At 54.8% G+C, this 19417-nt stretch overlaps 1 protein-coding gene across 4 annotated transcripts; it reads left to right on the top strand.

Annotated features, from left to right (window-relative positions):
• Window positions 1–576: 576 nt before the first annotated feature.
• On the top strand, window positions 577–19210 carry TAOK2 (TAO kinase 2). 4 transcript variants are annotated; one of them, XM_027613923.2, is made up of 19 exons: window positions 577–1343; window positions 4404–4570; window positions 4745–4816; window positions 4912–5013; window positions 5511–5556; window positions 5692–5788; window positions 5940–6053; window positions 6160–6251; window positions 8671–8764; window positions 8851–8932; window positions 9742–9909; window positions 10086–10346; window positions 10515–10676; window positions 12362–12727; window positions 12810–13013; window positions 13324–13563; window positions 16726–16938; window positions 17892–18074; window positions 18167–19210. In XM_027613923.2, the coding sequence occupies exons 2-19, from the start codon at window positions 4439–4441 to the stop codon at window positions 18686–18688; spliced, it is 3150 nt and encodes a 1049-aa protein (XP_027469724.2). In that variant the 5' UTR covers window positions 577–1343; window positions 4404–4438; the 3' UTR covers window positions 18689–19210. The 4 variants fall into 4 exon arrangements, with proteins under 4 accessions (XP_027469724.2, XP_027469723.2, XP_027469721.1 ...); XM_027613922.2 differs by having other exon boundaries at window positions 10068–10346; XM_027613920.1 differs by lacking the exons at window positions 16726–16938; window positions 17892–18074; window positions 18167–19210 and having other exon boundaries at window positions 13324–15429.
• Window positions 19211–19417: the final 207 nt, after the last annotated feature.

Below are 19417 nucleotides of genomic sequence, written 5' to 3'. Positions count from 1 at the left end.
TGGGGATGCTTTGACATAAATGCTGTGTGACCTTGTGCAGGTCATGCAATTGTGAACGGCCTGCTTCCTGAAGGGATTTGACAGATTGAGCTTTCCCAGCAAAGATTCCTCGAACTTGGGAGTCCACGCCCTGGCTGTATGGTTACTAACCAGAGCAGTCCATTTTCCCGCCTTTTCTGCGCCCAGCAAGTCTCCTTCCCTTGCCCCTCCCAACCGCTACCTTATACGCAGGCGCAGATCCCGGCTTCTGTCCTTCCACTCGCGCCCCCTCAAAGCTTCCCCTAGCAACAAGCTCGGGCTCCTCGCTAAGGCGGGGCGAGCGCATGCGCTGCAGCCCTCTCCACGGCCAGTTGTCGGACTGCGTGCTGAGCTCCTCCCCCTCCAAGCCTAGCCCTTCTCCCCGCCTCCTCCCATCGAGGGTCCGCGTGGCGGAGCGCGCGCGCACTCTGACTCGGTGGCTGCCCATCTCCCTGGCCCCAGCAGTGAGGATAGAGGGGCGGGGCTATTTCGTTTTAGGTTCCGCCCCCTTTGGCCCGGCGTCCCTACCGCGCCTGCGCGCTCCCGCCCGGTCTCCATCTTGGAATTGGGAGGAAGAGGGAGAGGGAGACCGGGACGAGACCGGGGCTGTGGTGCGGAGAGAGGCTGAGACTGAGAAGAGGAGAGGGAGAGAAGGCGCGGGGACCGTCCTTAGCTACAATCTTTCAGCTACCCCCAGGAGAGAGAAGGGAGAAGGGAGGAGGCCGGGGCGGGAGTGAGGGCTGTCACCCTCGGACCCCGGCGTGAGAGGGGCCGTGCGGCCGGACGTCCTCGGGGTGGGCCCCCTGTCGGTGGCCGAAGACCTGGGGCTCAGGCCCTTCGGTCGCGAATTTCCGGGCTTGACCCCTCGCTTCTCAAATATCCGGGCATCAGCCCCTCAGACCCCACATATCCAGGACTCGGGTCCCAACCTCTCTAAACCTGGGGCTCTGTTTCATAGGATTTCAAAAATCTGGGGTTCAGGCCCCTGCGTGCACCAGTATCCGGGGTTCATTCCCCGCGCGTTCAGATATCAAATTCAGCCTCCCTTCGTTCAAATATCTGGGGTTCAGACCCCACAACCAGAAATCCGGGATTCAGCAACTGTCGCTCTCGAGGAGGAGGAGGACTGGACCGCGAGGTCAGATCAGGTTGTCACCCCCTCCCCTCCAGGGGAGGCTTCCCGGGCCCGCCCCTCAGGAAGGGCGAAAGCCGAGGAAGAGGTGGCAAGGGGAAAGGTCTCCTTGCCCCTCTCCCTGCTTGGCAGAGCCGCTGGAGGAACCCAGGAGGAGGCGGAAGCGCTGGGGCACCATAGTGACCCCTACCAGGTGAGACACGGGGTGCAGGGGCGCGGGTCCCTGTATCTAGCATTGAGAAGAAAGGGTGCTCCTTTTTGAGGAACTGGGCCTGGATAGGCCCTCTCCTCAGGATGAAGCCCAGTGGGCCAGTGGTCAGCCTCTGGCTAGCCATGCCTTTTGCTGCCACCTTGTTCCTCCTTCATTATGTGTCTGATGGGGGATCAGGTGACAGGGTCTTTGATGTCATGGGGGTCACGCCCTAGGGTGCTTGAGCTAATCAGATGGGTTTGTACTCTTCTGGTCTTCTCCCATGTTCACTTTGCCCCTCACAGCTACCTGTTCTCCGTGATTATACCCCTTTCTCTGGATTGCTTTGGGTGTTGATTCCCTTGCCTTTGATCTCCATGGTGGGTCCACTTATCTGTTTTTTAGGCATGGTCTGGTCGGATTTCTTGTCCTTTCAAGGAAGTGTGTGTGTGCATTTGTGTTAGGGAATGCCTGGCAATATTTTCTCCCAGCTATATCATTACTTTCCAACCTCTTGCTGATGGTGTAATCTCATACATTTGTCAAGCGATCTGTCATTTACAAAGTGCTTTACATCTGTTCTCTCATGTGACACCTCCCCCTCCATTCACCCTGTGGGGGCTTCTTTTGTTGCTGTCTTCCCATTTTACAGTTGAGAATATTGAGGCCCAGAGAGGTTACCCAAGGTCACACAATGGCAGAATCAGGATTTGAACCCAAGTTCTTGATCAAGTTTTGCCCCTGCTCCATACCTGTTTCTTGGCATCTCTTCTTGGCCAGGGATCCAGAGGAGAATGAGTTGGGGTGAGATTTAAGAATGAGGGGGAGAAGAGCTTCCTTTTTAGGAGGGCTATACTCAGAAGCTTTTCCTGATGGGAGGCTCTGGCTCCTGTCTTCTGGTCTCGTGGATTTTTCTCTCTACTGTGACCTTCATCTTTACCCTGATTCCATTCTTTGGCCTGGGTTCCTGAGAGGGCTCTCTCTTTTGACAGATGATAGCTGTAGTGGTGTCTCTTCACAGTTAAAGCCAAGCTGCTGGGGTAGGATGATCTCCAAAGTATTAAATCCTTGTGGTGACCCTGGAGGCAGGGAAGGAAGAATCCATACGCCAAGTGTCTACCTAGTGTTCCTAGGTTTGAGATCTCATTAAAAATCTCACAACAGCCCTATGCTGTAATCCATTTTACCAAAGAGAAGACCAAGTATAAGGAACTTACTGAAAACCCTGTGGTATGTTGCTGGTGAGATGTACTGGTAGTGTTGCTTAGGGACAGACTTGGGTTTCCTCATCTGCAGAATGGAGATAACATTGTCCATTTTAGAAAGTGGCTGTGATTTAGCACAGACCTTGGTAATGGCTCAAATATTCATTATTTGAGGAAGAGGCCCTGCATGATGTTTTGTTGGCATCCCTTATATGTGGCTTGGGGTCCTGGGTTGGTGTTCTGGGCTGGGTGCTGGTAAAGAGGTCAAGAAGATTGCTTTGGCAAGTTGTGAGCCACCTGCCTTTGTGTGTGGGTGTGTGGTGGGGGTGAGGGGTGCTTGGCAGGGTTACTGGCAGGAGAATGGAGAAAGGGGCCTGTTTTGAGCAGCTTGGGAGCTGCTGAGGGCTTGGCTGAAGGCAGTCAATCAGTCTCCCAGGCTATTCTGAGCCCTCTGCACCCTGGGGGCCCACGCGAGAGTCAGGCTTACTTCTTGCCCTCCAGCTTCCAGATGGGCTAAGGAGACAAAATTAACACAACAGGAAACAATGCACGACAGAATATAATCACATGCTAAATTGTTAGGTGCTTTAAAGGAGCTAGAACTCTGTGTGCCCTGGGAGTCCAACTCTGCTGAAGGCTCTTTTGTGCCTGAATTCCAACAAGTGCTTAGCCAGGAGCCTGGCCTGGAATTCCCTGGGAGAAAGGGGCGGGGTCCTTGGCTTCCTTGTACTGCAGGAGCTTGCTCTGGGTTTTGGGCTGGGTGCTCTAGGAGCTCCCCCCAAAGGCTAGAGTGGTCAAGGGAGGCTTCCTGCAGGAGAGGGATGAGCTTGAGGTGAGTTGGTGAGTTGCTAAGACAGTAATAAGCACACTGGCCTGACTGGAGAGAGGATCCTGTTCTCTGACCTTGGAGAAATCCTGTCTCCTGTCTATGCCTCAGTCACCTCATCTGTGAAATGGTGACCACTCTCCCGCCCTGCTTATTTCATGTCTAGCATAGGGGACCAGCTTTCGGCAAGACTTAACCTTTTCTGAGCTTGTTTCCTCATCTGCAAGGTAAGGGTAATAGTAAATCCTCATAAAGTTGTGGTGAGGATTGAATGAGAGAGATGCATGTAAGGTGCTTACTTTACATGCTCAATAAATGTTACTTGGACACCACAAATGTCCTGCACCTGTGCATGATGCATATGCAGTTGGACTGGACAAGTAAGGCGGCCCAGGTCACAGAGAGGCCCCCAAAGCCAGGTGCCGTTTCTGTCCCTGTCCGTCCCGTTCCGCATCTCCTCCCTACCACAGCGTCCCTAGCCCTTTTTGAGAGCAAGTCCTCTGGCCCTTCTGGGCCAGTACCCACTTCTAACAATGGCCGGATTTCCACTGCCTCCGGCCTGGCTGTTTCCTGCTCTCTTCCAGGGTGTGAGAGGTTGAGGGAGGAGGGGGCCTCGACGCCAAGGGGGACAGGAAGGTGCCTGGAAGTATTTGGGGTATAGGACTTGTGGAACAGGACACTTGGGAATCTGGGGTTCTGGCTGGGAGGCGGGATCTTTTATTCTTGCGGGGAGAAGTAAAGGTTGTGGCAAAACGGATCTCATTGAGGGCTGGGGGTGGTGAGGATGCTTAGCTCTCAGTCTTCCTAACAGTTTTAGGGACTCCAGGGACCCGGCCCCCGTGCTCTGGTTGCCAGGGCAACTTCATTTTTTTGGAGCTTTGATGTTGTTCCTAATCTCCCCCTTGCCCTTCCTCTGCGGTGCCTCCCCCTCATCAGGGAACTAGGGGAGGAGAAGGCAGAAACTTGAGAGGCCCCTTCCTCTCTCTCTGAGTGTCCCATCTTTGCCCTAAGGGTCTGCTCTTCATTCTCCAGGTCAGGCCCCACTCTCAGGGCCCCCAGGGGCCATCATGCCAGCTGGGGGCCGGGCCGGGAGCCTGAAGGACCCCGATGTGGCTGAGCTGTTCTTCAAGGATGACCCTGAAAAGCTCTTCTCTGATCTCCGGGAAATTGGCCATGGCAGTTTTGGAGCTGTGTACTTTGTGAGTTGGGACTTAGGAGAGTGGGGTAGAGATGGGCACTGCATTCTTCTTGCTGTGGGTCCACAGCCCTCTACACTACTGTACCACACCAGCCTTTCCTGCCCTCTCCAGCAAGTCTTTCCGCTGCCCAGTTCTTACCAGGAGCCTTCACTACCTTCTGGTCTGGTCTTCTAGGCCCGAGATGTCCGGAATAGTGAGGTGGTGGCCATCAAGAAGATGTCCTACAGTGGGAAGCAGTCAAATGAGGTTGGTCAAGTTTGACAAGACTGGTGGGGAGCAGGGCAGGGGACCCAAGTCTCGATGTGTAGGAGTAAGCCTCTCCTCCCCTGACCTCCTCTCAGAAGTGGCAGGATATCATCAAGGAGGTGCGGTTCCTGCAGAAGCTCCGGCACCCCAATACCATTCAGTACCGGGGCTGTTACCTGAGGGAGCACACGGCTTGGGTGAGCTAGCCCCCTGACTCTGGCCTGATCTTTGCCCCCATCCTGGTCCTGGTCCAGTCTCTTAGTTAGGCCCTGTTCCAGGTGCTATTATATGGACCTTGGAAAGGAGGAAGTCTCCCCCCGCAACTTCTCTAGACCTCAGACAAACCCATGAACAGCAATGTCTGTCGAGAAGGAGAGGCTGGTTTGAAGATTGGCATAAACCATTAGTAGTTGGAAAGGGGCACGTAGACTGGAGGAAATGGAGATAGAATGGGGCTTTGAAGGGATTCAGATGGGAGTGGTGGTATCTTGGGCTGTTTCTAGAGGAGGCCCTGGCTCTAAGGGACTCTCCCACGACCACGTCGTTTTCTCAGTTGTCTTTCCTCTCTGTCTTTACCCCCCGGGGGCAATGCCTGAGTGGAGGATAGGCAGAGAAACTCTCTGGATCTCTGTCCAAGGGAGATGGGGCAGGGGTGGCCAGATAGGCTTATCTCTGACCCTTTATCCTTTCTTAGCTGGTGATGGAGTATTGCCTGGGCTCAGCTTCTGACCTTCTAGAAGGTAAGTGGCTCTGGCCAACAAGTGGGAGAAGGGAGAAGGAAGGGCAAAGAAGCTTTAGGGGAAGGGATCAGGGGAGCTTGTTCCAGCCCCACCCTTGGGCTCCCTTCAGTTTGATGTTTTTCCCTCACTCCCCAGTGCACAAGAAGCCCCTTCAGGAGGTGGAGATTGCAGCTGTGACCCATGGGGCCCTTCAGGGCCTGGCTTATCTGCACTCCCACAACATGATCCATAGGTACAAGCTGCACTGACGATGGCTGGGAGGGGGTGCACTCTACACCACTCCTCATTGAGCTGGTCTATAGCCCTCTTGGAAACTTGGTGCTAAAGCCCCTGCCCAGCCTTCCTGAGATGCATGCCTTATCCCTGTGCTTTGTCTCTGGCAGGGATGTGAAGGCTGGAAACATCTTGCTATCAGAGCCAGGCTTGGTGAAGCTGGGGGACTTTGGCTCTGCATCTATCATGGCACCTGCCAACTCCTTTGTGGGCACCCCATACTGGTGAGTGGGGGTAGTGGTGAGTGGAGAGAGTCCCCAGGATGTTGGGAGCAGGAGTTGGCAGAGTCTGGGTGGGTGATCAGCCTCTTTCTCCTGACCTTTCTCCCAGGATGGCTCCGGAGGTGATCCTGGCAATGGATGAGGGGCAGTACGATGGCAAGGTGGATGTCTGGTCCTTGGGGATAACCTGCATTGAGCTGGGTAAAGACTACATCCTCTGTTCCTTCGTCCTTTTTTCTCTCCACTCCTTTCTCTTTCTCTTACCATCGCCATACCATCTCATCCTTAGGCTTTCAGGCTCCTGTCCATTTTGACTCTACCGTTGATCCCCTATTCAGGCAGCTGTCAAATCCTGCCAGCTCTTAGACCTGAAGATTTCGGAGCATTCTTCCCTTCCTGTCCTCTAGTCTAGTCCTATATCTTTTTTTTTTTTTTAAGATTTAATTTATTTGACAGAAAGCACAAGCAAGGGGGGAGCAGCAGGGAGAGGGAGAAGCAGGCTCCCCGCTGAGCAGGGAGCCCGATGTGGGGCTCAATCCCAGGATTCTGGGATCATGACCTGAGCCAAAGGCAGATGCTTAACCTGAGCCACCCAGGCGCCCACATCTTTTTTGAATGCCCACTGTGTGCCATGCTATCCTAGCAGGTTCTGGGCGTATAGCAGTGAATGAGGTTCTTGCCTTCATGGAACTTATATTCTAGCTGGGGAAACAGGCTGTTTTCTCTCAGTGGGATAGAAGCTGAAAGGAGAAGTTACAGGAACAGTACAACCATAAAACAAGGGACTTGACCTAGTTCAGGGGCTGGGGCTTAGACAGGTTCTGTCTAAGTGGAGCCGTAAGACAAATAGTAGCTGTATGAAGACTGTAGGGAAGAGCATTCTGGGTAGGTAAGAGCAGGCACGAGTTGCTGAGACTAGCTTCAGTTGTTTGGAATATTGCAGGTAATGCCATGTGAAAAGCAGTGAGAGTGAGGCTCAAGTGAGTTCATGAGTCCTTGAAGCCCTGTCAAGGTTCTCATCTCTGCCAGCTTAAGCTACTGAAACAACAGTTTGTGAGGTCATGTTCGTAAAGCCTTCAACAGGGAGCCAGGCACAGCTAGTTGCCCAAGAAAGAGATGCTCTTAGCTCCTCTTGTCAATGACTTCCTGCAGTGATCTGTCCTACCAATAGTCTCTTCTTCCCTCCAGTCTCTCTCATGTCAGAGAGATCCTCCCTAGCTGGGTGCTGTTGCTTTGCTCCCCTCCGCAAAGCCGTTAATGCTCCCCATTGCCTTCAAGACTGACGCCATCCTCACCCTTCCTTCCACCAAGCTAAAGGTTCCACTTCCTGAAGGTTGGCTCTCCCCTTCCTGAGCTCCACGCCCTGAGTGTGCCATGAACTGTTCCACATTCTTGCCTTGGTTTGTATTGTGTCTTCTGCCCAAAGTCCGAGATTTGGACATACATCCATCCCACACATCCATCTCCACATGTCTGCATTTGTCATTTGAGGACACAGCTGGACAGGTGATGCAAATATGTGAAACAGGCCAGGTATAAGAAAAATTGAGAGCTGTCCCTTTTATTCCTAGTTTTTGGTAGAGACATGAATGAAGAGAAATATTTCTCTATTGAAGAAACAGTCAGTCCTGATCATAAATGGCAGCTGATAGTCTGTATCAGAGAAGCAATGTGGAGAAGGCCCTGGCAAACTGGAGATTGCTCTTGCTTAGCTCTAGCCCATCGTTATGCAGGAATGTCAGCTCCTTTTCACCAGATCTAATTTTTTCGGAGAAACTAAAAATTTAGATGATGATGATGATGGTTATTAAATTGTTAGGTTGGAGGCACTCCTGGGTGGCTCAGTCGTTAAACGTCTGCCTTCAGCTCAGGTCATGATCCCAAGGTCCTGGGATCGAGCCCCAAATTGGGCTCCCCACTCAGCCAGAAGCCTGCTTCTCCCTCTCCCACTCCCCCTGCTTGTGTTCCTGCTCTCGTTGTCGCTCTTTCTGTCAAAATAATAAAATCTTTTTTAAAAAAATGTTAGGTTGGGATTTAATTTAAAAATCACTGTTTAGGCCAAAAAACATAAACAACACAAAACATTTGTCTGGACCACAAGGAGCTCCTGGCTTATAACTTCTAATCTGAGGCCTAGCTCCAATACCCCTTTTTCCAAAAGACCTGCCCTTAATCCCCTGCCTGTGTACCAGTTTGAGGGCCCACCATGCACACCCAGCTTCCCAGCCATTTTTCTGTCTCCTTCCCTGTTAGACTGGAAGTTCCTTGAGGACAGGGCCTGTCTCTTGTTTTTCCTTAACTTCCCCATAACACTCCCCCAGTTTTTTGGTCTTATTTGGAACCTAATAAATGTTAGTTGGGCTGATAACTGTGTTTTTTTCTGCCTCCTTTGGTGCTTATGCACATGTTGTTTTCTTTGATCCTGCTCCACCATGTGTAGGGGAGAGGTAGGTGTTAACATTTTACAGAGGGACTTAATTGAGATTGTGAGAATTGGTCAGGGTCATGTGGCAAGGAAGTCAGGGAGCTGGGGTGTGGACCCAAATCTTTTGATTTCCATTCCAGCCTCCTCTGCCTACCTGCCACCTCTCACCTTCTCCCTGTTGACCTTTCTCTGTAGCCGAACGGAAACCACCGCTGTTTAACATGAATGCGATGAGTGCCTTATACCACATTGCACAGAACGAGTCCCCTGTGCTCCAGTCAGGACACTGGTGAGGACTGGGATTCCTGGGCCCAGGGGTAAGGCTGCCTGGCTCATGCCCTTCCCACCCCTCCCTTATCCTCCCATGACTTGTAGGTCTGAGTACTTCCGGAATTTTGTTGACTCCTGTCTTCAGAAAATCCCTCAAGACAGACCAACCTCAGAGGTTCTTCTGAAGGTGAGGGCTCACTGGCCTAGCATTCTCCTAGAACTGTTGCCTGTTAGAATCACCTGAGAAACCCCTCAGGGACATTAGTGTTTCCCAATTCTTCCTCCACTAAGAGCTTCCATTTATGAATTCCCATCCCTGTTCCCAGTGCAATGGACTTTGTATTTTGCAAGATTTTGTCTACGAGACTGCCTTTATTTATTAAGTAATAATTTGTTTTCCCATCTTTTATTAATCAAAGATGTATATAATTGCCAGCCAGAGCTTCTGGTCTGCGTGCGATAACCAGGGTTACCACACTGATCTGATGTAATTCAAGCCAAAAGCCTGTGTAGCCTTGTCGTGGGTAAATGTATGATTTCCCTTAGGTGTGTTTTGAGTTATCAAAAGTAGAGGGGCCCCCATTCCCTTCACAAATCTATGGGGGCCTAAGGAGCCCTGGTTGGGAAGTGATATAGACAGTCCAGTTTGACGTCCTTGTTTTATAATCATGGGATAGCTTCTGAGGTCCACAGAGGCCTCATGATGTGTCCAGGGGCACACAGCACTTTGATAGAGGACCTGGACTACAATCCAGATCTCCTGACTGTTCTTGTCTGCTAGCCACGCCTGGAGGAACAGGAGCCTGTCCCGGGAGTAGCGATCGGGTGGTGAAAATTCATGCGGGAGCAAGGGGTAGGACAAGGCTAGCATCAGTTCATGGTTCATGGTGGGCATGGGCCCCAGGGAAGTGTCTCAGGGCAGAGGGAATGCCAAAGCCCAGGGGATATTGTGGGGCAGGGTGCTTGGCAGCAGGCCTTAGCGTTCTCTCCCCTCAGCACCGCTTTGTGCTCCGGGAGCGGCCACCCACAGTCATCATGGACCTCATCCAGAGGACTAAGGATGCTGTGCGGGAGCTAGACAACCTGCAGTACCGAAAGATGAAGAAGATCCTGTTCCAAGAGGCACCCAATGGCCCTGGTGCTGAGGCCCCAGAGGAAGAGGAGGTAACCCTGCTTACCATGCCACCCTTTTATACCACTGTGTCGTGCTTGCCTCCTAGCAGCTGCTTGGCTCACTTTCCCTCTCCCTCTTACTACCCTCTGTCTCCCTGTGCTGCCTCCATACACACACCCCCTTGTCTTTCCCCTTCCCTGCCCAAAAGCCTGCACCCTGTCCACAGGAGGCCGAGCCCTACATGCACCGGGCTGGGACGCTGACCAGTCTAGAGAGTAGCCACTCAGTGCCCAGCATGTCCATCAGCGCCTCCAGCCAGAGCAGTTCGGTCAACAGCCTAGCAGATGCTTCAGACAATGAGGAGGAGGAGGAGGAAGAAGAAGAGGAAGAGGAGGAAGAGGAAGGGCCTGAAGCCCGAGAGATGGCCATGATGCAGGAGGGGGAGCACACAGTCACATCCCATAGTTCCATCATCCACCGACTGCCGGTATGCAGCTCACCCTCAGCAAGCCTGACGGTGACAAGGCCGAGCCCCAGCTCTCCCTCCCAAGGGTGATTGCTCCTCCTCTAAGTCTCACTGGGTCTCCAGGGAACTCCCTTTGGGCCCAGTGACCTCTGAACTTTGGTCATTCCTGTTAACCTTCCCTTTCTGTAGGGTTCTGACAACTTGTATGATGACCCCTACCAGCCAGAGATGACCCCTGGCCCTCTCCAGCAGCCGGCAGCCCCGGCTCCCACCTCTACCACCTCTTCTGCCCGCCGCCGGGCCTACTGCCGCAACCGGGACCACTTTGCCACCATCCGTACTGCCTCCCTGGTAAGTGTGGCCATTCTCCCTCAGCCTGGATGCCCCAAACTCTAAGTCCAGAGATGATTTTTTTCCTCCTGTGGCACTGAATTAAGTCCAGATTCCACCCTCACTTTCTGTTGCTGTCTCTCGCCTTGTCTCCTCGACCTCCCCACTCTCTTCTAACGGACTGTTTTGGTTACATTGCCCAATGTGGGTATTCCTAGCTTGGTAAACTCTTACACCATCTTCGTGGCTAGGCTTAAGTAGCATGTCCTGGGGTGTCTTCCCAGGCTCCTGGACAGCCAGGTGCTTCACATCCCTGTGCTGTGTTACTCCTAAATGGCATTATGATAGGTGTGCTGGAGTTTATGTTCCTGGAGGGCAAGGAATGGTGGCCAGTGTCTGCCTCATACCATTGATTGGCTCTTAGGCCCACACCCATGCCTGTATCTCATCCTTCCAGCCTCCTCTGGAGGGAGAGGGTACAAGCCCATTTGAGAGATGAGACAGTCATGACTCAGACATGCTGTTGTCCAAGGCACTTGCCCAAACACCTTTGGTGGTTCTCAAATTTTCAAATGAAGCAGGACCTTGGTCCTCCTAAAATCGAGTCGTGGTGATGTTTTTCTCAGCTCACAGGAAAAGATGGATAGACTTTTCATAAAACAGTTTTTCTTCCATGCTTTTTTTTTTTTTTTAAGATTTTATTTATTTATTTGACAGAGAGACAGGGAGGGAACACAAGCAGAGGGAGAGGAAGAGGGAGAAGAAGCAGGCTTCCCGCTGAGCAGGGAGCCCGATGTGGAGCTCGATCCCAGGACCCTGGGACCATGACCTGAGCCGAAGGCAGATGCTTAACGACTGAGCCACCCAGGCACCCCCATCCATGCTTTCAGTAAACCTTTAGATTACATTCTTGCTTAGCTGAGCTGCAGGCACCAACATCAAATCCCTTAGAGGCTAGTGGTCAGTCTAATATATTCTATGGCTAATGCTGTGGTTGTTGTGCTAGGACAGTTGTTCACACATCCTGTGGTGCTTAGTGCTTTGTGGTGCTGTGCAGAGAGCTCTGTGACTTCCAGGGACGTGGCCCACCTGGGCTAGTTAGGAGTCATGCCCACTTGACAGCGGGACCTGAGCTCCAAACTTCAGATGGGGACATCCAGGTCCAGTGTTCTTGATACTCCCAACATCTCACGGCCCAACTCCCAGCTCCATACTTGGGCTGTGTAAGGAGTCCTTAGTGTTTGCTGAAATGGAAGAAAGCCAGCACTTGTTAGGTCAGAGCGTTTTATTAGGCACTATGACATCTGTATCAGATTTAATTTCCACAGCTTTCTACAAAAGGGTATCATTGCCTCATTTAGCCGATGAGGGAACTGAGGCTTAATGTCGTTAATTTGCTTGAGGTCACGTGGTTAGTAAGTGACCGAGCTGGGAGTGTAGCCCAGGTATGTCTGATTTTGAATTAATTTGAATTGTTGCCACTTCTGTGTTGGGCCCTGTGCGGGTCTCACCGGTCTGTGAAATGGACTGAGTGTCCCTCATCCTGTGGAGGCAGCGGGCTCAGAGGGGCCGAGTGTGAGGAAAGTACCAAATGAGAATTAAACCCGAGTCTGAAGCGTATATTCTCCAATAGAGCACGACAGTTGCGTGTGTTCATGAGACTGGGCAGGGCTGAGCCCCACTTCTCTTCCTCTCGCCTGCCCCAGGTCAGCCGCCAGATCCAGGAGCACGAGCAGGACTCGGCACTGCGGGAGCAGCTGAGTGGCTATAAGCGGATGCGACGACAGCACCAGAAGCAGCTGCTGGCCCTGGAGTCGCGGCTGAGGGGTGAACGCGAGGAGCACAGCGCACGGCTGCAGCGGGAGCTTGAGGCCCAGCGGGCTGGCTTTGGGGCTGAGGCAGAAAAGCTGTCCCGGCGGCACCAGGCCATCGGTGAGAAGGAGGCTCGAGCTGCCCAGGCCGAGGAGCGGAAGTTCCAGCAGCACATCCTTGGGCAGCAGAAGAAGGAGCTGGCCGCCCTGCTGGAGGCGCAGAAGCGAACCTACAAACTGCGGAAGGAGCAGCTGAAAGAGGTGGGATGGGACCGCAGCCCTGGGCAGGGCCTGTGGTGAGCGAGGTGTCCTGACCCCCTGCCCTCCCCACTGCCTTGCGCAGGAGCTTCAGGAGAACCCCAGCACCCCGAAGCGGGAGAAGGCCGAGTGGCTTCTGCGGCAGAAGGAGCAGCTCCAGCAGTGCCAGGCGGAGGAGGAGGCGGGGCTGCTGCGGCGGCAGCGCCAGTACTTTGAGCTTCAGTGTCGCCAGTATAAGCGCAAGATGCTGCTGGCTCGTCACAGCCTGGACCAGGACCTGCTGCGGGAGGTAGGCCACCCCATCCCGCATTCCCTCCCACACCACAGGCGCCTGCCCCTTCCGTCTGCCTTGCTTGGGGTCATCTTTCCCCTCTGCCCTCTTGCATGTCATGGCTTGGCTTCTCTTCCACGCCCCTGTTTTCCTCGTGCTGTCAGACCCTGCTTGAGCTCCCTGGGCTTCTGTTCCCAGGCCGGCCAGGAGCCTGGCTCCCTTACACCCCTCGGCTCCCCGTGCTCAGCTCCCTGGAAGTCCTGGGGCTCTCTTGACACCAGCAAAGCTTCCTGACCGGGCTCGGGGCCCTGCCTCCCTTCTGCCTCAGGATTTGAACAAGAAGCAGACCCAGAAGGACTTGGAGTGTGCGCTGCTGCTGCGGCAGCATGAGGCCACACGGGAGCTGGAGCTACGGCAGCTCCAGGCCGTCCAGCGCACACGGGCGGAGCTCACCCGCCTGCAGCACCAGACGGAGCTGGGCAACCAGCTGGAGTACAACAAGCGGCGTGAGCAAGAGTTGCGGCAGAAGCACGCGGCCCAGGTTCGCCAGCAGCCCAAGAGCCTCAAAGTACGTGCAGGCCAGCGTCCCCCGGGCCTCCCGCTCCCCATTCCTGGGGCTCTGGGACCACCCAGCACAGGCACCCCTAGAGAAGAGCAGCCCTGCTCATCTGACCAGGAGGCAGTCCCGAACCAAAGAATTCTGGGAGAGGAGGAGGAAGCAGTTCCAGAGAGAAGGATTCTGGGAAAGGAAGGGGCCACCTTGGAGCCAGAGGAACAGAGGATGTTGGGGGAAGAATCAGGAACCCCTAGTCCCGGTCCACAAAAACATAGGAGTTTGGTTGAGGAGGAAGTTTGGGGTCTGCCTGAGGAGGAGATAGAAGAACTTAGCGTCCCATCCCTGGCGCCCCAGGAGAGGAGCGTTGTAGGCCAGGAGGCGGCTGGGGGATGGGGGTTATGGGGGAAGGAGGATGGGAGCCTGCTGGATGAGGGATTTGAGCTTGGCTGGATCCCAGGCCCGGCACTGACCCCAGTCCCCGAGGAGGAGGAGGAAGAGGAAGAGGGAGCTCCAATTAGGACCCCGAGGGATCCTGGAGATGGCTGTCCCTCACCAGACATCCCCCCTGAACCCCCTCCAACACATCTGAGGCACGGCCCTGCTAGCCAGCTCCCTGGACTTCTGTCCCATGGTCTCCTGGCAGGCCTCTCCTTCGCAGTGGGGTCCTCCTCTGGCCTCCTGCCCCTCCTCCTCCTGCTGCTCCTCCCACTGCTGGCAGCGCAGGGCGGGGGTGGCCTGCAGGCATCACTGCTGGCCCTTGAGGTGGGGCTGGTGGGCCTGGGGGCCTCCTACCTACTTCTTTGTACAGCTCTGCACCTGCCCCCCAGTCTGTTCCTACTCCTGGCCCAGGGCACCGCACTGGGGGCCGTCCTGGGTCTGAGTTGGCGCCGTGGCCTTATGGGTGTCCCTCTGGGCCTTGGGGCTGCCTGGCTCCTAGCCTGGCCAGGCCTGGCTCTACCTCTGGCAGCTCTCGCAGCTGGGGGCAAATGGGTGCGGCAGCAGGGCCCCCGGATGCGCCGGGGTATCTCTCGACTCTGGTTGCGGGCTCTCCTGCGCCTATCACCCATGGCCTTTCGTGCCCTACAGGGCTGTGGGGCTGTGGGGGACCGGGGCCTGTTTGCACTCTACCCCAAAACCAACAAGGATGGCTTCCGCAGCCGTTTGCCTGTCCCTGGGCCCCGGCGGGGTAATCCCCGCACTGCCCGACACCCACTAGCCCTGTTGGCGAGGTTTTGGACCCTGTGCAAGGGCTGGAACTGGCGCCTGGCACGGGCCAGCCAGGGTTTAGCCTCCCACTTGCCCCCCTGGGCCATCCACACACTGGCCAGCTGGGGCCTGCTCCGGGGTGAAAGGCCCAGCCGTATCCCTCGGCTGCTGCCACGCAGCCTGCGCCGACTAGGGCCTCCTGCCTCTCGCCAACCAGTGCCTGGGACTCTAACTGGGCGGCGATCCCGAACCCGCCAGTCCCGGGCCCTGCCTCCCTGGAGGTAACCAACTCTAGCTCCTCCTCAGCCCGAATCTAGAGCATCGAGCACTTTATCTCCCACTACTCAGTGAGGTCTCTCCAGTCGCAATCCTCTCCTCCCTTTCACCCCTCCTTCCTTAGTATGCTTTCCCACCTCACCCCAGTCCTTTGGACCTCTAGACAGGCAGCCTCCTCCACCGTGGAGTCCAGAAGTTACACTTTGTGTTCTCCTGACGCTCCTCCCCCACCCTAAATTATTGCTGTTCTCCCGCTGTGTGTGTGCTCATCCTCACCCTCATCAACTCAGGCCTGGGGCCAGGGGTGGCGGTGGGTGGGAAGTCATGTTTTTTTTTTTTCTCTCTTTGATTTTGTTTTTCTGTCTCCCTTCCAACCTGTCCCCTTTCCCCCACCAAAAAAAGAAAAAGACAAACACAAATAAAATATCTGAGCGGAACTGTACCTTTGGCCCAGGCTGCCTCTGTCTGCTTTGTCCTGCCGCCTAGCATCCCGGGTATGCCCCCGATCTGGACCCTTGGCCCCCAGTTCCATGACCTCTTCACCCCCATCTACGTTATCTTAACCCCTTTCACTCCTCAGCCTCATCCTCTCTGCCTTCCTAGCTTCGTTGCCCCATGACCACCAGCAGCTCGGAGCTCTGAGCCCCTGTTGAGCTTCCACAGAACTTCTTGGTCCCATAGCTCCCCTGTTGATGGATTCTTTCCAGAGAGTCCTTAGGTTCCGGGTCCTTTTGTCCTCATCCCCTGCCTTTTCTCCCAGCCCGTTCCCTGTGTGGTTCCCTTCTGTCTGGGAGCTGACTTGCTCTCCTGGCATTAGGCTTTACCCTAGAGGGCTTGGGGATGGGCCTACAAACCCTCTACAGTAGGGGGTGGTGAGTTGGGGGGGAGGGGCCAGGCAGAGTTGGGGGTGGGACATGGAAATGGGATTGGCTGTGGGCCTTGGAGTGGGAGCTGAGTACATAAGGGGCCGGGCTGGAATGCGGAGATCTGGTCAGGGTAGCCGCTGCTGGCCCACTGAACTTGTCAGGCCCTTTCTGGACACCTCCTTGCCCCTCTCCCTGGTGTGGGCCAAGATGGGCCTACTCCTTATCCATTTCTCAGCTCGGAGCTTATCCTTCTCTCCCTCCCACCCTGAGGTGCTGAACCTGGGACTCCTTCTGTCTTTCTTTAGCTGTGTTGCTCTCTTCCATGGGTGTGTTGTGTGACTTGGTTCTCTCACTCTTGTGCCCCACTTGGCTTCTGTCTCTGGGTTGTATTTTCTCCCTCTTTGCACGGTCAGAGCTTCTTGTGTGCATTCAGTACCCTAAAGATTTTCAGTTCCCTGTCCGTGAACTCTCCTGCTGTTTCTTGTAAGTTTTCTACCCAACTCTGAACATGCTCTTGGAACCTGTCTTGTTTACTTTGTATTTCTTGCCCATTGAGAACCTTCCTTATCTCTCTCAACACAATCCCATCTCTCCGTGTCTGTCTGTATACAGCTCCCCCCGCCCCCTCTGTCTAACATGTTTTCTGTTTCTCTCCCTCTCCCTGTCTCTGCTTCTGTCTCCTCTCTCTCTCTCTCTCTCTCTCTCTCTCTCTCTCTCTCTCTCTCTCTCTCCCTCTCTCCTCCCCCTCTCCCCTGGTCGTTTCTCCTCCTCCTCTTCCTCCTCCTCTCCCTTGTCCCCATCTCCCCTTGGTCCGTCCACTGCATAGTCTAAGGAGCTGCAGATCAAGAAGCAGTTCCAGGAGACGTGTAAGATCCAGACTCGGCAGTACAAGGCCCTGCGGGCACACTTGCTGGAGACCACGCCCAAAGCTCAGCACAAGAGCCTCCTTAAGCGGCTCAAGGAAGAACAGACCCGCAAGCTGGCAATCCTAGCCGAGCAGTACGACCAGTCCATCTCAGAGATGCTCAGCTCACAGGCGGTGAGGCCTGGGGTCCAGGGAGGGAGCGTGGTGGAGGCTGGCCTCTGTACGCCCGGCTTAGCTATGGGGAGTGGGAATGGGGGAGTGTGGACAAAGACGGGGCTTTTGTACTTGGGGGAAACTTGGATACTTTCCCACTGTTAGTATTCTCTGCCATGGTTTTATTGTGTCTCTTAAGTATTTTCTTAAGGTCTTGACAAAGCCAGCCTGACTACCAAGAACCACCAAGGAAAGAGTGGCTATAATTTTTTCCCCGGGCCTGAGTTAGTTTAATGTGTTAACAGGGAGCAAATTAAAATGATTGTGGCCCTTGGGCCGAATTACTCAGACTTCTGGAGGATTTTGAAGATCGCTGTTCTCTAAGAGAGATCACACAACACTGGAATGGGCCAGTTAAAAACTATGTATAGTGTAAAACATCAAAGTGCCCCTATTCACTGCCATTCTCTCATCCAATCCCACCTCTCAGAGGTAACTGTTCATAATTGTATTTTAGTTTTTTCCCTATGCATATTTGGAAAATTACACACAATTTTAAATGGAAATGGGATCGGATTGTACATACTGTTCTCTTCTTTTTCCACCTAATATTTCTTGGACATCTTTCCATGTCAGTACACCTGTCTCATTTTTGAAACAGCATAGAATTTTCCATGGTATGGATGTACCATAATTTCTTTAACCCATCCCTTATTGGTGGACATTTAGGTTGTTTCCAGTATTTTGCTATTACAACGCTTCAGTGAACACCTCCGAGCACATGTGCAAGTATACCTGGGGGATAAATTCCTGGAAGTGTAATTGCTGTGTCACAGGGTATGACGACCTTTCATTCTGATAGATGTTGAGACTGGCTGCTTCTTGAAACCTTAGGGCCCAGGCCTACCTGGGGCAGGGGAGGATTGTGGGGGTGGGGGAGGAGGCCCCTAAAATGAGTTCTTCCCGTTTGCCAGCTGCGGCTTGATGAGACCCAGGAGGCAGAATTCCAGGCCCTTCGGCAGCAGCTTCAACAGGAGCTGGAGCTGCTCAATGCCTACCAGAGCAAGATCAAGATCCGCACAGAGAGTCAGCATGAGCGGGAGCTGCGGGAGCTGGAGCAGAGGGTGGCTCTGAGGCGGGCACTGCTGGAGCAGCGGGTAAGGGGGCTCTGACACCAGGATGCACTGGGGAGGGCAGGCTCCCCATTTCCTGCCCCCGGACGTGCTAACCTCTCTTCTGGGTGTCCCAGGTGGAAGAGGAGCTGCTGGCCTTGCAGACAGGGCGCTCTGAGCGAATCCGGAGTTTGCTCGAGCGGCAGGCCCGTGAGATCGAGGCTTTCGATGCCGAGAGCATGAGGCTGGGCTTCTCCAGTATGGCTCTGGGGGGCATCCCAGCCGAGGCTGCTGCCCAGGGCTATCCTGCTCCACCCCCTGCCCCTGCCTGGCCCTCGCGTCCTGTTCCCCGATCGGGGGCACATTGGAGCCATGGTCCTCCTCCACCGGGCATGCCCCCCCCAGCCTGGCGTCAGCCCTCTCTGCTGGCTCCGCCAGGTCCCCCAAACTGGCTGGGGCCCCCCACACAGAGTGGGACACCCCGAGGTGGAGCCCTGTTGCTGCTAAGAAATAGCCCTCAGCCCCTGCGGCGGGCAGCCTCAGGGGGCAGTGGCAGTGACAATGTGGGCCCCCCTGCTGCTGCAGTGCCTGGGCCTCTGAGCCGTAGCACCAGTGTTGCTTCCCACATCCTCAATGGCTCCTCCCACTTCTATTCCTGAAGTGCAGGGTGGATGAGCAGATGAATGGGACAGGGGCAGGGGTGGGTGGAGCCTGATCCTGGAGGGCTGTAAGCTTGAGGCCCACCCAGGGGTGGGGGACAGGATGTTGGCTCCAGCTCCCCTCAGACCTCCTCATCTCATGAGCTTCTTGGGCTGGCCAGTGGCCCAGGGCCAGCTTGGGCATCGGTGCCTCAAGGCTGACCAGGAGCCCCTGCCTCCCCACCATGGTGCCAGGGTCTCTCTCCATCACAGCCTCGGGAAAGGAGGGAGATGTGCGTGTCAAATATTCATCTGGTCCCCTGGGGGAGGGGAAGGGTGGGTCTAGATATATTATATTCAGAGAACTATACTACCCCGTGTAATGGGGCCGTGGACTGGGGATGCCAGGCCCCCCAGACCTGGGGTGTGGCAGAGCAGGTCTGGGGTTGGGGAGAACAGAAGGAAAAGGCCTTCCTAAGAAAGAAGGATCAGGATGGGGTCTTGGGGTCAGGTTGCCTGGTCTCTCCATCTCCCCCCCCCCCCCCCCCCCCCCCCCCCCCCCCCCCCCCCCCCCCCCCCCCGTTGCTGTCTGACGTCCTGTGCCGTCTTGTCCTTTATCTTTTTTTTAAATTGAGATCAGAGCTGGGGCAGGGGAACAAGGGAAGGACCTTCGAAGGGGCTGCTCCCAGGCCTGGGGGCAGTCATGGGAGCCCCTCCCAGCTATGGGGTTGGCACAGAGCCCCACAGCAA

This window comes from Zalophus californianus, chromosome 10 (genome assembly GCF_009762305.2).
Source record: "Zalophus californianus isolate mZalCal1 chromosome 10, mZalCal1.pri.v2, whole genome shotgun sequence".
NCBI classification, from domain to species: domain Eukaryota; kingdom Metazoa; phylum Chordata; class Mammalia; order Carnivora; family Otariidae; genus Zalophus; species Zalophus californianus.
This window is presented reverse-complemented; position numbering and strand designations above follow the sequence as displayed.